This window comes from Xenopus tropicalis, chromosome 6, assembly GCF_000004195.4.
Source record: "Xenopus tropicalis strain Nigerian chromosome 6, UCB_Xtro_10.0, whole genome shotgun sequence".
NCBI classification, from domain to species: Eukaryota; Metazoa; Chordata; class Amphibia; order Anura; family Pipidae; genus Xenopus; species Xenopus tropicalis.
Window position 1 is genome coordinate 70,866,967 of NC_030682.2, and position 14,724 is coordinate 70,881,690.

The 14,724-nt window shown below is 39.2% G+C and overlaps 1 protein-coding gene across 3 annotated transcripts in view; it reads right to left on the minus strand.

Moving 5' to 3' along the window:
• Positions 1–14,724, minus strand: part of dnah5 (dynein axonemal heavy chain 5) — a 251,633-nt gene that overhangs the window by 28,572 nt on the left and 208,337 nt on the right. For all 3 annotated transcript variants that reach the window (XM_031903686.1, XM_012965451.3, XM_031903687.1), the window contains 11 exons: positions 14,539–14,669; positions 13,349–13,502; positions 12,975–13,242; positions 11,240–11,471; positions 11,043–11,157; positions 9,371–9,547; positions 8,453–8,653; positions 8,129–8,308; positions 6,779–6,916; positions 5,250–5,385; positions 4,779–5,095 (listed from right to left, as the gene is read on the minus strand). In XM_031903686.1, coding sequence (XP_031759546.1) covers positions 4,779–5,095; positions 5,250–5,385; positions 6,779–6,916; positions 8,129–8,308; positions 8,453–8,653; positions 9,371–9,547; positions 11,043–11,157; positions 11,240–11,471; positions 12,975–13,242; positions 13,349–13,502; positions 14,539–14,669 — 2,049 coding nt within the window. The remainder of the gene's footprint in view (positions 1–4,778; positions 5,096–5,249; positions 5,386–6,778; positions 6,917–8,128; positions 8,309–8,452; positions 8,654–9,370; positions 9,548–11,042; positions 11,158–11,239; positions 11,472–12,974; positions 13,243–13,348; positions 13,503–14,538; positions 14,670–14,724) is intronic.

The window sequence follows — 14,724 nt, forward strand, 5'->3', positions numbered from 1 at the left end:
GGAAGCCCTGTGTCCCACAGACGTCCTGAAAGGAAAGGATTTAACGGTGAGTATCACAAAATCTCCTTTTCTCTTGCAGGTGTCTGTGGGACACAGGGACCTTGGGGACATACCAAATCCCATTGTGTTATGGGTGGGCAGAAGCAGGCAGAATTTTTATACTACATGACTGCGGCCTGCAGTACCTTTCTACCAAAATGAGTGTCAGATTCTGCAAACACCTCAAAGCTGTAGAATTTTGTGAAGGAATGAATTGATGACCAGGTCGCAGCTTTGCAGACCTGTTCAGCTGAGGCTGTATTTCTGAAAGCCCAGGAAGCGCCCCTTGCCCCTGGTGGAATGAGCCATGATTTGTGGAGGAGGCACTCTCCCTCGAGCAATGTAGGCCCTGCAGATAGCTTCCCTGATCCAGCGAGATATGGTGGCCTTAGAGGCTTGAAGACCGTTCCGGGACCCTGTGGGTATGACAAGCAGGGAAGACATAGATCTGATTTCTTTGGTATGGTGCAAGTAAAACTTGAGAGCCCTGACCGGGTCTAAGGAGTGCAGTGCCATCCCTTGGGGGATGTCGGCCGAGGGCAAAAGGAGGGAATTGTGATGTCCTGGTTGATGTGGGATGAAGAGAATACCTTTGGGGTGAAGAAAGGAAGAGTCCTCAGGACCGCATGGTCCTCATGGAATACCAGATAACGCAGGTGACAAGAGAGTGCACTGAGCTCTGATACTCTATGGGCTGAGGCGATGGCCAATAGAAAGGTAGTCTTCCAGGTCAGCCAGAACAGGGAAATGGAGGTCATATTCAAAGAGTGGTGAATGCAGCGTGTTTAACACTAGGTTGAGATCCCAGGGAGGTAGTGGATCATGTAAGGGAGGGTGTAGGGGAGCCCCACCTTGAAGGAAGGTGACCACGTCGGGTAGATGGCTCGTCCTTGGAGTTGTATCTGCCAGTGGTAGAGGGCCTGACGAACAGCTCTGAGTTCCAGAATGTTGATGGGGAGATGGGTCTTTGTGGGGACCATTTCCCCTGGGCGATGTGGTGGTCTAGGACTGCCCCCCCCCCAGCCCTTTAGACTGGCGTCTGTGGTCAGGAGAACCCATTGAGGTTCCTGGAGAGATTGTCCCTTGGTTAGGTGGTCTAGCCACCACGCCAGGGCTGTTCTTGTTTTGGGCAAGAGGTGGATTCTCTGAGATGAATCTGAGTGATTCCACTGGTCCAGTATGTTCCACTGTAGTGCTCGTAGGTGAAACTGGGTGAATTGGACTGCTTCGATAGCGGACACCATCAACCCCAGGACCTGCGTTGTGAAGCATATGGATGGGCATGGTGAGCGCAGGAGTTGGCGGACCAAATCCTGTGTCCGCAATGTCTTCTCTGGAAGGAGAAAAATCCTCTGTTGTACTGTGTTAAATACCATCCCCAGGAAAGGCATGCGTTAGGCCGGTTGCAGTTGAGATTTGGATGTGTTGATCTTCCAGTCCAGGGAGGAAGGGTGTCCATGACCAGCGAAAGTTGTCTTGTTGCAGCTGGGAGTAAGGGAGTTTGAGAAGTAGGTCATCGAGGTAGGGTGTAATGGACCTCTGGGACCTCAGTGCGGTGGCTGCTGCCACCATGATCTTGGTGAAGATCCTGGGTGCCGATTTGAGGCCGAACGGCAGGGAAGTAAATTGAAAGTGCTGGTTCTTTAACACAAAGTGCAAGAACTTCCAGTGGGGAGGGAAAATGGGAACATGCAGGTAGGTGTCTTTGATGTCCAGTGACACCAGGAACTCGTTTGGTGACATGCCCGCAATGACTGACCTGATGGATTCAAGCATAAAAAACAAAGGAAGGTGTTGAGGCATTTAGGTCCAGGATGGGTCTGAATGATCTGTCCTTTTTTGAGACAATGAAGAGATTGGAGTAAAAGCCTTGGAACCTGTTTTCTGGAGGGACCAGGACTATCACTCTGTCGTCGAGTAGGTCCTGGATAATGGACAAGAGAGCCCTTTGCTTCAGTGGATCTGCGGGTAGCCTGGACCAGAGGTGACTATGTTGTGCACCCATGGATCCATGGTAAGTTGGAGCCACGTCTCTCGAAAAAACTGGAGTTGTCCTCGGACTGGAGAATGGGAAGCCTTGCAACTTGTTCTGGCTGGTGGGCAGTCATGCGGGGGAAGACTTGTCTGCTGGCTTGGGCTGGATGCGTTTGTTCTTCCAGAAGAAACTGGAACAGTTCTTGGTCTGTTTGAGGAATTCTGGGATGGAAATTCACCTGAGGGTGTCTAAAGGGGCGAAAGAAACGTCCCCGCCGAAAGGAAGGCCAATTCCTTGATTGTGAGAGGCAGGTGTTCTTTCCCCCCGTGGCCTGGCTGATAATCTTATCTAGCTCTGGGCCAAATAGGAGTTTGCCCTTGAATTGCAAGGTGGTAAGACTTTTTGGTTGAAAGATCGTCCGACCAAGGTTTAAGCTAAAGTGCACTGACAGGGCTGAGGTACGGCTGATGGTCTTGGCCGTGTCTAAGGAAGTTAGGCAGAGGTAGTTGTTTGCATCCTTGATTTGGGATACGAGTTCCGCCAGTTCTTGGCAAGAAGAACCAGAGTTAATGGCCTTGATAAGGGAACTTGTCCACAATTGGACAGCTTGAGAGCCCCCAGAACGGGACATAGGCTCTTTCCTGCAGATGTAAAGGTCGATCTGAGAAAACCTTCCATCTTCTTATCCATAGAGTCCTTAAAGGACGATGTATCTGTAAAAGGTAGTGCTGTGTTCTTAGAAATTCTAGACACTGGAGCATCCACCGAGGGAGGAATGGACAGCTTTTCTAGAACTTCCAGCGGAAGGGGATAAGATCGCTGAAAGCGACGATCAGCCTCAAAACGCATTTCTGGGTGATCCCACTCCTATTGGATTATGAATCTATTTCATCACGATCCAGTTTGCTTAGGAGCTTTCCCAGGCATTCTGCTAGCTGTGGAATGCCTGTGGAAAGTTGAATGGCCCACTGAGGCGGTTCTTGACTGGACATGGAGGCCAGAGCAGGGGCCTCTGTTGCTGTGGGAGGAGTGGGCGCCACCCCTGGAACCTCAGTGGGGACAAGGGCCAGCGGTTCCTGAGCCTGTGAGGGAGACCCGGAGGGAGTCTTGGACCATAAGGAGCAAAGTGGCTCCTTTCTGCCTGAGGGGAGGCGCTTGCAGCATTTGGAACAAGCCAGGTATTTGATTCTGGAGGAGCTAGAGGTCCCCCTGGAGAAGGGGCCATTAGGATTGCCCTCTGCCATGTGTGAGAATGATAGTGTAACAGTATTGTAAGTACAGGCCTGAGAATGTCAGCTCAGGAACCTATGATGTAAATAAGGATTCAGAACCTATTACCTAACAATTTAAGCAGTAATAGCAAGAACATTTTTTTTTTTTATAAAACCAAACTTTGTCAAGCTATTTTTGTCAGTAAGCCCACTGCACAACTTGTCTGGATATAACATGCGCACAACGGCCTCCCCCAACCAAACAGTCTGCCCATGTCTGTGCCCTCCTAAAGCTCCTTCCTTCCTAGAATCCCTCTCCTGCAAGTAAGTACCACACCCCAGCCTGGGAAGGCAGTGGGGAGATGTGACGAGCCTGTCTGGAGCGGGTGCCGGTGCGTGTCTCAGAGATGCGACATGTTCGGACGGAGAGCTGAGAGTGAAGGCGCAAAAAGGAAGCGTGCCAAGATAGAAGGCAAAATCTCGCATGAGCAAGTAGGGGGACTCGCACATTCTCCCTGAGGCTTGAAATGCAAGTGGTGGAACGTATGGAGGAGGGAGAGATGGAGCGCCGATGGAGGGAGGAAGCGAGACCGGGGGAGGGAGGCGATACATGGCAAAAGGCAGAACAGGCAGCTGGTGCAAGTACTGACCTGACTATAGAGGTATGGTAGGCGGATACTGGACAGCTTCTGCTCTCTTTTGGGAAGAGGCAGGGTATCTGTATGGCCATTCCGAGCATAGTTTCCTGCATTTTTTAGCTTATGAGGAGCCTACATTAAAAGTGATTTATAGGTTTTCTTCATGTTGGTTCAGGGAGAGGGAAGGGTGATGGAGGCTTTCTTATTCCCTGCTCTGTTTTGTACGAGAGGGGAAGTAGATTATTTCAAATCTACTTATGACATTTACATTTCTATATGTTGAATATCCTAATGAAAGTGTTCAGAAGGCATATTTTTTATGTAAAAAAATTGTGTTACTGGTCCTTTAACAATATGTAGGCTGTACTGGGTATCTTAAAACTGGTTCTATCATTTAGTTACAGATAAGGTAGATATTTATACCATCAAAGTGAATTGTATGATTCTTAAGACAATGACAGGAGAGTTTATAATGCTAATTAATGTAATTAAAAATGTTTTTCTCTTCCATAACCATTTGCTTATTCAGCAAGCCAAAATCAAAAGATTTATGTGCACATGTGCAAAATAAATAAATATTTTGGCCATGTAACCTGATTGCGCCAAATCAATGAAATAGTCATTTTGGTACGTGTAATGTAATGAGCAAAAGCAAAATGCATGGGGCACATAACTGCTGACTGATTCAACCAATATGACCCATCCCATATGTAACCCTATTCTGTTCGAATGAGATAAACAAAGCTATTTTTTTTCTTAATAAATCATTTGTGACCAGGTTTAAGGAAAGGTTAAGGAAATACAGACTACTAGCCAGTGAAGAACAGTAAAATCCAGATGAGGAATCAGAACTTTTACTATACAAGGAGCTTATTTTTTTTATTTCTTCATTACACCTGGACACATAAATGATACCTGGAGTTCATTTCTTATTTCTTTGTTTTTAATCCATATTTTTCCCTGCGTTTGTGGATCAATCAGTAGGGGGTAGCGAGCTGCTTTTGTTACAATGATCCCATTCTGAATAGAGAGATCATCATTCGGAAGTCCCTGGAGATTCCATTCACTGATGGTTGGTGTGTCAATTAACATTTCATTCAGATTCAAATTAACTCCAAATGGGATTTTTCTTGCTTTCATCTCTCTTCGCCAGTCAGTTAGCACAAAGTTCCGAAACTCTTGATTAAACGGTCCAGAATAGGACAAAAATGCTGTTGCAAGAAGCACATCCCCTGAAAGACATAGAAAATACCTATATTTTTCAAGCTTGTCTTTCATACTGGAAAATGTGTAGTTTTCTAAGGAGTTAGCATTTTATTTATTTTTTTAAATCCCAAATCTACCAACGTCAAGAGATTAAAAATTTGAAATAGTAAATCTCCATACCAACAAGTCGTTTTGTCTGTGCAGCAAATTCTTTACTTTGTTCAGTCCATCTTTCTTTTTCACCTGCCAAGCCACTAATCAAGCTAGATGCTGTTTGCATCTTATGTCTGCAACGATCTGCATCTTCTAGCAGAGTCTAATATAGAGAAGCAAAGGGGCAAGTTTTGAAATATGTATATTGAATCAATGCTGAAGCGCAACAAGTAATAGAAGCAACTTTGGTATGTAAGGGTTAGGAGTTTTGCTACCCTTATCAATATTAGACAGTGCTCTTGAAAAGATGTGGACACAAAAATCCAAGTATTTATTCAAAGTTTGTGAGGATCTTTCCTCAGGACACAGTTAACATTTTTAATACACACTAAGGGGCACATTTACTAACCCACGAACGGGCCGAATGCGTCCGATTTCGTTTTTTTCGTAATGATCGGTATTTTGCGTTTTTTTTGGAAAATTGTCGCGACTTTTTTGTTACTAATACGATTTGTGCGAAAAAACACGAGTTTTTCGTAGCCATTCCGAAAGTTGCGCAAAATCTGGCGATTTTTTCATAGCGTTAAAACTTGCGCGAAAAGTTGAGCCTTTTTTGTAGCGTTAAAACTTAAAAGGTGCGACGCTTCGCGCAAGTTTTAACGCTACGTAAAAATCGCAACTTTTCGCGCAAGTTTTAACGCTATGAAAAAATCGCCAGATTTTGCGCAACTTTCGGAATGGCTACGAAAAACTCGCGTTTTTTCGCGCAAATCGTATTGGTAATGAAAAAGTTGCGACAATTTCCGAAAAGTCGTAAAGACGCCGAAAAAATCGCAAAAAATACGAAAAAGTCGCAAAATGTTCGTTTTCAAATTGGAATTTTTCCAATTCGGTTCAGATTCGTGTCTTAGTAAATGTGCCCCTAATTGTATTCTTTATAAGTTATTCCTACTAGTTTATCATTTGCAGTATCAACATTTATGTAGCACTTAATACCAAAAATGTTAAATATAAAAAAAAGTCTTCAGTAAGACAGTATATTATCATTTGTAGCCATCTAACAAATTATTAAGGTTGAGGAAACTGCTTCATACAGATACAAGTAAACAAAAGGAATCTAAAAAAATCCCATTTACATGGGTTTATAGCCATCTAGAAATGTCATGATCTCTTGAAATCATTGAGAAAGGGAAATAATAAACTATACAAAGACAAAATGGTCAGTAAGGCAGTATAACTTTAATTCATGTCTATTTCATATGTGTCATTTTGCAGTCAAAAATATACATTTAAATGCTTAATTCAGCTAATACAATATAACATGTTATTTTCATTAGAAACTACTTGCCAAATTCTCTGCTTTCTAATGGTAAGAACCTGATAACACAGTCTCATGTGAGATAGCTCTTTATAAATGTTTTTTCAGGAGATGGTACATTAAACAGGACAGTGTGTACTTTTGTGTTTGTAATGCTTTGTTTTTACACTGTGCAAAACCTTAAGGACTTCAAAATAAGCATCTTTTAAAATTCCACAAACAAGACAATTATACTAACCTGCTTTTCTATCATTGCCTTTTCATACTCTGCTTGAACAACATCCAGCTCAGCTTGTTTAGCATCTAATTCTGCTTGTGCTTTCTGCAAATCCAAATTAGCAGTAGCAAGTCTGCTTTCCTGAATTGCTAAATTAGCCTATAAAAAGAAAAGCATGAGCTAAAATAATTTGGAAACCACATTCTATTTTGCCTAAAGCATTCTAATTACCTAATTAAATTATATTAAAACAGAAATTCTTTATTTAATTAATTGTGAGCAACAACTTCACATTATACAATCTAGGAAGGTCATTCAACTTTTAAAAATCCTCATGCAACATTAATAATAATCTCATAGAGAGGTAGCAGGTACTCACAGATCCCACAGACAGACATAAAAAATCATAGTGCCTAGTGCACAAACACAAAAGGCTATGCTGTGTCTTATATTTCCCTGAAGTAAAGATTATAGTTCTTCTTCTATGCCTGTCTGTGAGATCTGTGCCTGCTGCTTCTCTATGGCATGGTTTTCTCTCCTCAAGCTGTAGGTCTGGGGCATGTGTACCTAAATCCCACGCTACTACTGGTGAGCTTCATCATTTTTTTCACATTCATTTTAACCCTTTAAAATTATGTAACGTGTGTGGCTTGCATTGTGTATTATACTATAATATACAACTTTAAATGAAAAAAAATGCTAATCTTTAACTGGCAATATATGTACCAATAAAATAGTTTGGCCTGTGAATGGCTACCCTAACACAAACTGAAGGAAAAATATTGGCATTTAGTGAAGAAAAAAGACATCTTTGATTACAACAGTTGTAAAAGCTTAAGCAGACATACAATGTTAAGGCAGTATCCCTGCATCAGTCCTAACTATGTAAAAGGGAAAAAAAGATTAGTACCTAGCTTAGTACCTAGCTTAGTACCATCTACACAAACATTCAGAAATATATTGGAGTGCTACTGTGGAAGCAATACTGTTGCATTGCTTTAGAATGCTAGTATTCCTATGCTAAATTCTGGGGATGTGATATAAGAGTATCGAGTTCAGTTCAGGGCAAAAGAGAGCACAATATTTTTACACACATAGACAAAATATGTTCAAGAAAATAACAGCTGCTAACACATTCTACAATCTAATACACATTTACATATATTTAGTAAACATAAGTAACCCAGTGTCAAAAAATTACCTATACCTGAACCTCTAATCAACTGCCAAAAAAAAGGAAAGTAAGAAATAGTCAGGATCACTCACAGGGTAGTGACATCAGCAAGCAGAGCACCATAAACTTAGGTGTCCAAAGTGCAGGAAACCTGCTTAAGACACGCAGACTTGTCCCCATGTCTGTAATAGGTTTACCTTTAGTGGCAAGACTTCTTTGTTTATTGAATAGAAGGATGCCATAGCTTTTGTCCAAGAACAGAGACCAGCTACGTTTCCACACACGCGTTTGGCAGTCTCAATGTTGTAGTCTTGCATTTCAAAGTATGGTTGCAGAAGCTCTACCACTTCTTCATTGATAGTGTCTTTTGGAAATTGCTAAAATGAATAGGAGATAACATTGTTATTGCTTAATATGTTGATATACATTAATTAATTGAATCTGTTTGTCTAAATGTAGAGAAACAAGAAATCATTGGTACAATGCATCCTTTTTGTTTTAATAAAATATGATCTTCATACCTGAAGATTTTGCAAAAAGTTTCCTATCATGAGTTTTAAAGATTCTTGCCATGATGGGATTGTGCATCCTTTTTCTTGGTCAAGTTTCACTGGGTTTACTTTCCTCTGAAACAGCAGGAGTACACAGTCCATAATGCGCATTATGAGATGTGGCGGTCTTCCCAGAGTTCGTACAGTAGCAATATCTGTGGGCTTTATTGTCTAAAAAAGAGAAAAGCAGAATGTTGGTATGATACTTAAAAACTGGGATGAGTGGAGTTTGCCCTAAGTGTTGTTCTTTTTTTTTGGGGGGGGGGGGGATAGAATTAGGTAGCACTCTGCCTTGCTGAATGAGGATTTCCTTAATTATTTACATGTGTTGGAAAACCTTACCCAAAATAACACAGAGTGGGTAACCATAGAGATTTGGGAAATTATTTTGATAAAACCATGATATTACCTTATCAAACAGAGCAGCCACCCAAACAAAAGGAAGCAAGCAAGTAACTCTAGGTGGGAATGGGGGACACTTTTTACTATTATGACTCTGCCCAGAGTTATAAGCAATTAAGTTTATAGGCAGGTTGTTGTTGATTAACATATCATGAACATATTAACATATCATGCACCCACTTAGGCATCAAAAGGGATTATTCTCAACCCTGAACATTTAGGTTAGGTTAAAAAAAGACACAAATCCATTAACTGAACTTTATGTCAAAGTAAAACCTGCCTAACTTCTAGCTGACCCAGAGGAAGGCAAAAACAAAAATCTGAAACCATCTCTGCCACATCTCTGCCACCGAGGTAAAAAAAAAAAAACATCCTTTCTAATGATTGTTTATTAACATAACTCTTTTGGTGTATTTTTGTTATAAAGATATTCTTACACAGAGACAAATATGCTGTCTTAAGCTAACAAGCTTTTTCCAAACCCACCTGTAGAGCTGCTTCTGCTTCCTCAAGAGCTGGCTTGGCAGCCTCTAGCTTTTCTTCTGCAACAGCTTTGTCAGCAGAAATGTTGTCTACAATTGCCTGAGCTTTGTCCTTTACTTTCTGCACTTCAGCTTTCACTTTTTCGGCAGCTTGTGCTTTTACAGTGACTTCCTTCAAAACCTATGTTAAAAAGAATAGCTTAATGTAGTATAGAGTTTAGTTTTGGATATATACCAATGCATTATACGTTTGTAAATACAATAATTGGATACTTGTTCTTGCAATTAAACAAGGGTGCATTATCTTTAAGCACATACTCCAGAATGGAAAACTGTGCACGCAGGAGGCTTTGGCCATAAGCCCGCATCTTTTCATAAGCATCCATGATCCACCCCAAAACCCTTTACACTTTTAGCACACATGAGGGATGATTTCGGATTGTGTTTATCAGTGTTCAAACATGATTAGTTTTAATAGGAATTAACTGTGAGCAGTGACAAGTGGATTCTAGCTAGAAAATGCTCACAGGCTGGTGAAAGATAGTGATCAGTGGCTCCTTGGTCAGGCTCAGAACTTCTCCACTGCCTGAGAAGGTGGCAGATGTTGTCCATGCACCATTAGCCTTACAAGAGCACATTTCTATTGGTATCTGTGAGGCAGGACTTTACTGGGATTACTAAAGTTCTCCAAAAAACAGCTTTCAATAAGCAAAGCTAACTAAGCATTTTACCACTATTCATAACAATTTGGTTTGGTTTGTTTTATATACAGATATGTTTTATTGAACATTTGAAAACATTATATTGAATGGAACATTTTTATTATTATGTAAGTAATGAGAAGTAAATAAATGGGCAAGTTTTGGATCTGTATTAAAATGGGAATGATATGGGCAATTCTGGGGTTTATCAAACAATAAAAATAGAAAAAATTGAAAGGTAAAGGTAGTCTGAAAGGGTATTCTTTTTATATACAAATGCAAGGAACAGAATGTGAGCAGTGGAAAAACCATGTGTAAAATAGTGTATGTGAAATAAACATTTTTTTACATAGGTTTTTTTTTTATGGGTTTTTTACATTCTGTTTATACCACTCAAGACAAATCTGATAATATATTGCTTTGCTAATATAATGCTGTCTCCATTCAAATATTTTCAAAAAGGTCACAAAACTAACCATGTAACCTGTTCCGTACACACTATAAAAATATTCAACAGCAACACAACCACTAATTACAAGTAATTTCATGGCAGACACAAAAACAGATTCTAATACAATGGCAAACATGTTAATTTCATGTGTTTTCTCATTTGGGCATTTGGTAACCAAATGACAGGCAAGGAAACACTCAAAATCACCCTATATTCACTTTCAAAAGAAATTACCTAAAAGCAATTGTGCATGTTTTTGACAATGACATTTTTTTAGCATGGTCTGTCAAAACAAGTTCTCTCAAGCTCTTTCAGGTGATTGCCATTTAAGGTAAATGGAGGAAATTATTTTGTCCCCTGCTCATAAAGCTGCAATACAACTGATCAACAAAACTGTGCCATTTGCTCCTCATTTCCTCATGGGGCATTTGCTGCATCTCTAAGTACACATTATAAAACTGCCCCTTTCTCTTTCCTGTAGTCCCAATACCAACTGGATCTATTTGAATTTGAATTTAACAAACCATATCAGCTTTTTGATTGGCAATCTGAAGTTCCTTCTCCTTCACTTCCAGTTCCTTACTCAAAGCTGCTACTGACTCTGATGCCTCTTTTAGCTTCTGTAAACCAGTATTCATTCTGAAAAACAAAAACAATAATTTAACTTATTCTAAAATTAATAATAAATAAAAATGAATAGTTTGCAATTTGTTTAAAACACCTGTTTGCCAGTGTCTGGACTTCTGCATGTTTTTCTTTATAAATTGCTTTGTATCCTTGAATAAATGATAAGTATGATTTAGGGGTTACATGCGTTGAGCGGCGGTATCTCTGAAAATATTCCACACACTTTTCAGCAACACCATCCTGAAATGATCCCATGCATTCAACTACCTCTTTCTTGATTTCAGGGGTGCAGTCGATGTCATATGAAGAAAGGAAGTGTTGGGACACTACAAAAATAGCACAAAAATGTTAGAACAGTTGTTCTCAACCTGTGGGTCACCTAAGACCATCGGAAAACACATATTTCCGATGGTCTTAGGAATAATTTTATGGTTGGGGATTACCACAACATGAGGAACTGTATTAAAGGGTATTAGGAAGGTTGAAAACCACTATGTTCGAATAAAGGAATGTATGTAAATAATAGATATACAGCATAACTCTACATTACAGATCAGTACATGGAACTGAAGATTACAAAAGAGATAACTGAAGAAGTTACAGTTAGCACAAAATAATATATACTTGCTTAAACAGACAGGTGTAAAGTATCTGCAAACAAGATGTGTGCATTTTTATGATAATAGTAGTTCTTAAAGTAGAAAGTTGGTTTATATCAGTTTGCGCATTTCTCAGTAGCTGTGATAGCTACATACGGCAGGTAAGCAAACATGCTGTTTAATCTTACTGAACTCTTAGGGGCACATTTACTAAGCAATTTTGAGATAAAGTTGGTTATTTTTTTTACTTGTAGATATTTTCATGATTAAGGAATGGGTTTTCACTAGTGATGAGCATAATATTTCGGCAGGCATGGATTCGCATCAAACTTTTTTTTGTGAAACGAGCGCAAAAATTTGCCACAGAAAAAAATTCCAATGCATGTCTTTTTTTTGTTGCACTGCTAATTTTTGCACCCATTTTATATATTGTAATTGTACCAACATAAAATATCCAAAAAATTATGCTAGGGGTCTCCTAAACAGTCTGATGCCCAATATGCAGAGATTTACCAAAGTATGAGTCACATAAAGGTAAAGCAATGCAATAAAATCAAGTAAAACAAATGCTTCTTTTATGCCTTGTGGGATCAGCAGTCAGAATTGCAGTTTCAATTGTTTTGCTGGGCCAATGACATTTTACAGGAACAAACAAGCCATTAAAAGTGATGCAGAATTGAAAATGCAATAAAATGGCTAAAGCTGTAATAAAATGATCTAAATAAAATATGAAACGTGTTGCAAAGTGCATTTAGAAAGTCTCATGCACACTGTCATTCAACCAACTGCTTGACTGGAAGGTTCAGCAAAACTGAATTTCTTATATACTGTAAGTACTAAATTGCATTTATCTACAGCAACTAATCCAAAATTAGCTATGTTCAGTCTACTAACATTTTGTAGTCTCTGAATTTAGGGGCATTTCCTGGGATTTCCATGTGAAATTAGTAACTTTGCAAAATGACATATTAAAAGGAAACTGTCAATATTTTTTTAAAAGGCATACATTTAACCGTAACAAAACAAAAACTATAAAATACATAAAACTCCTATTCTGATTAAAAAGCAGTCTTCTCCCAGGAGTAACAAGAGGGCTGGTTGCAATAACTGTTTATTGAAGCCTTATTCTTTTCCATTGCTTAGGTTGAAAACAAATACATGAACAAAAATAGCACTACTAGAAAAATTATTGAAAAGTGTGTGTCCCAATTCTGAAATATGCAAGGTTACCTGCAACCAAGGCATCCTTAGGCCAACGGCTAAACCAATCCATGGTACAACCTGAAATCAGGGCAGGAAACTTGAGAGCTCGATTCCTAAATTTTTCACCAACTGGAGAAAAACAGAGCACAACATGAAGATTCTGCCGTACTCTAGACATGAAGTACTCATATAGATTCTCATTGGTCGGTGGTCGCCGTGGGTACTCCTTTTTCATAAATGGGATAAGGTCACTAGTAATTTCATCTATTTCATCTCGAGCAAACAAATTTGAAACCTTGAATATAAAAACAGCAATAAAATTAAACCATTTGTTGACAGCAAAAGCTTAAGGCGAAAGATGAATACCAACAGAAATCATAATTTAAAACAAATTGTATTACCTCTCCAGAAGACAAGACATTGTTCATGTATTCCAAGAATGATTCATCTTTTATCTCATTGTCAGTGAAAATAAAGCTTATGCCTTTGCCTTGTTGACCAGCTGTACGGTATAAAACCTTCAGATCTTCCATTAGGTTTGAAGTATTGTAAGATCTTTTATTAAAAAGAAATATATATCATATAAGTTTGGTAGGCCAACCCTACTTCTAACTTTTTTGCAACAGTATAACAAAAAAGGTTGTCTATTGAAGACAAGAAAGCTTGTTGGGGAATGTAATAAAAGGTGCAAAATGTGCCCAGCTGTTTGCTTTCAAATCACTAAATGGTGACTAGACCTATAGCAAACTTTGCACCTTTTATTACATTGGTCCCAAAATGCCTAGAAAGATCACAAAAAAGTTAAAATTGGCAGAAAATATTCAGGTTGTACAAATATTCTACTCATCAAATGGTTCTGTAGCCTTTAGTCCATAAGGCAAGGAGACGTCAAGGTGTTAGTGGTAAAAGGTGCACTGGTCTGCTTATCAGCAGCAACTGAGTCAATACGACCACTATAGATGTGAACCACTGTTTCATTACATCTTTACAACTGACAGAAGTAACTAACAATAGAAGACCATTCTGGTAGCATATGGCATTAGTGTCAACCATAGTGACTCTCTATTCATGGCGAGTGTTTGTGACCATTAAATAAGGAATGCAACTGTCCAGGAGCAACACTATATTACTCTACTAACTATCTAACTAGTTACGGTAAGTATTGACATTTGATTTTGAAGCATATTTGTCTATAGTATTATTATCTGTCTGGTGATCATGCCGTGCTATGCAAGCACCCTACCTATAGGGACAATGTTAACAGATAAGTGACTGTGTACAGTCACATTATGGGATGTATAATACATGCAATATAATATTGTAGCAATAAGAATATTTAGTTGGCATGTTTATGTTAAGGACATACTGTAGGGATTATTTACAAAGACTTTTTGGAAGCGTCTAAAAGAACAGCACGTGGCGAAAAATTTTTAACTTCAAAAGTCACGTGATTTTAAGGATTTGGTTTGGCCAGGACCATGGATTCGGCTAAAAAAGGCTAAATCTTGGCCAAATACTGAACCGAATCCTGGATTTGGTGCATCTCTAATGTATATGTTTAAGTACCTTGAGCAGCATTTAATTAAATTACCTGCTTAATGTGATCTGAAATGTTTTATATCCAGCAATGTAAGAAGCAAGTTTGGTCAAGCTCTGTTTCCCTGAACCACCAACTCCAACAAGTAGTGCATTTCCTCGTGGTGTTCGAATAATACGTGAAATCTAAAAAATAAAAGTTGAATTACAAAATTATTAACCATGCCAAAATAAAAGTATC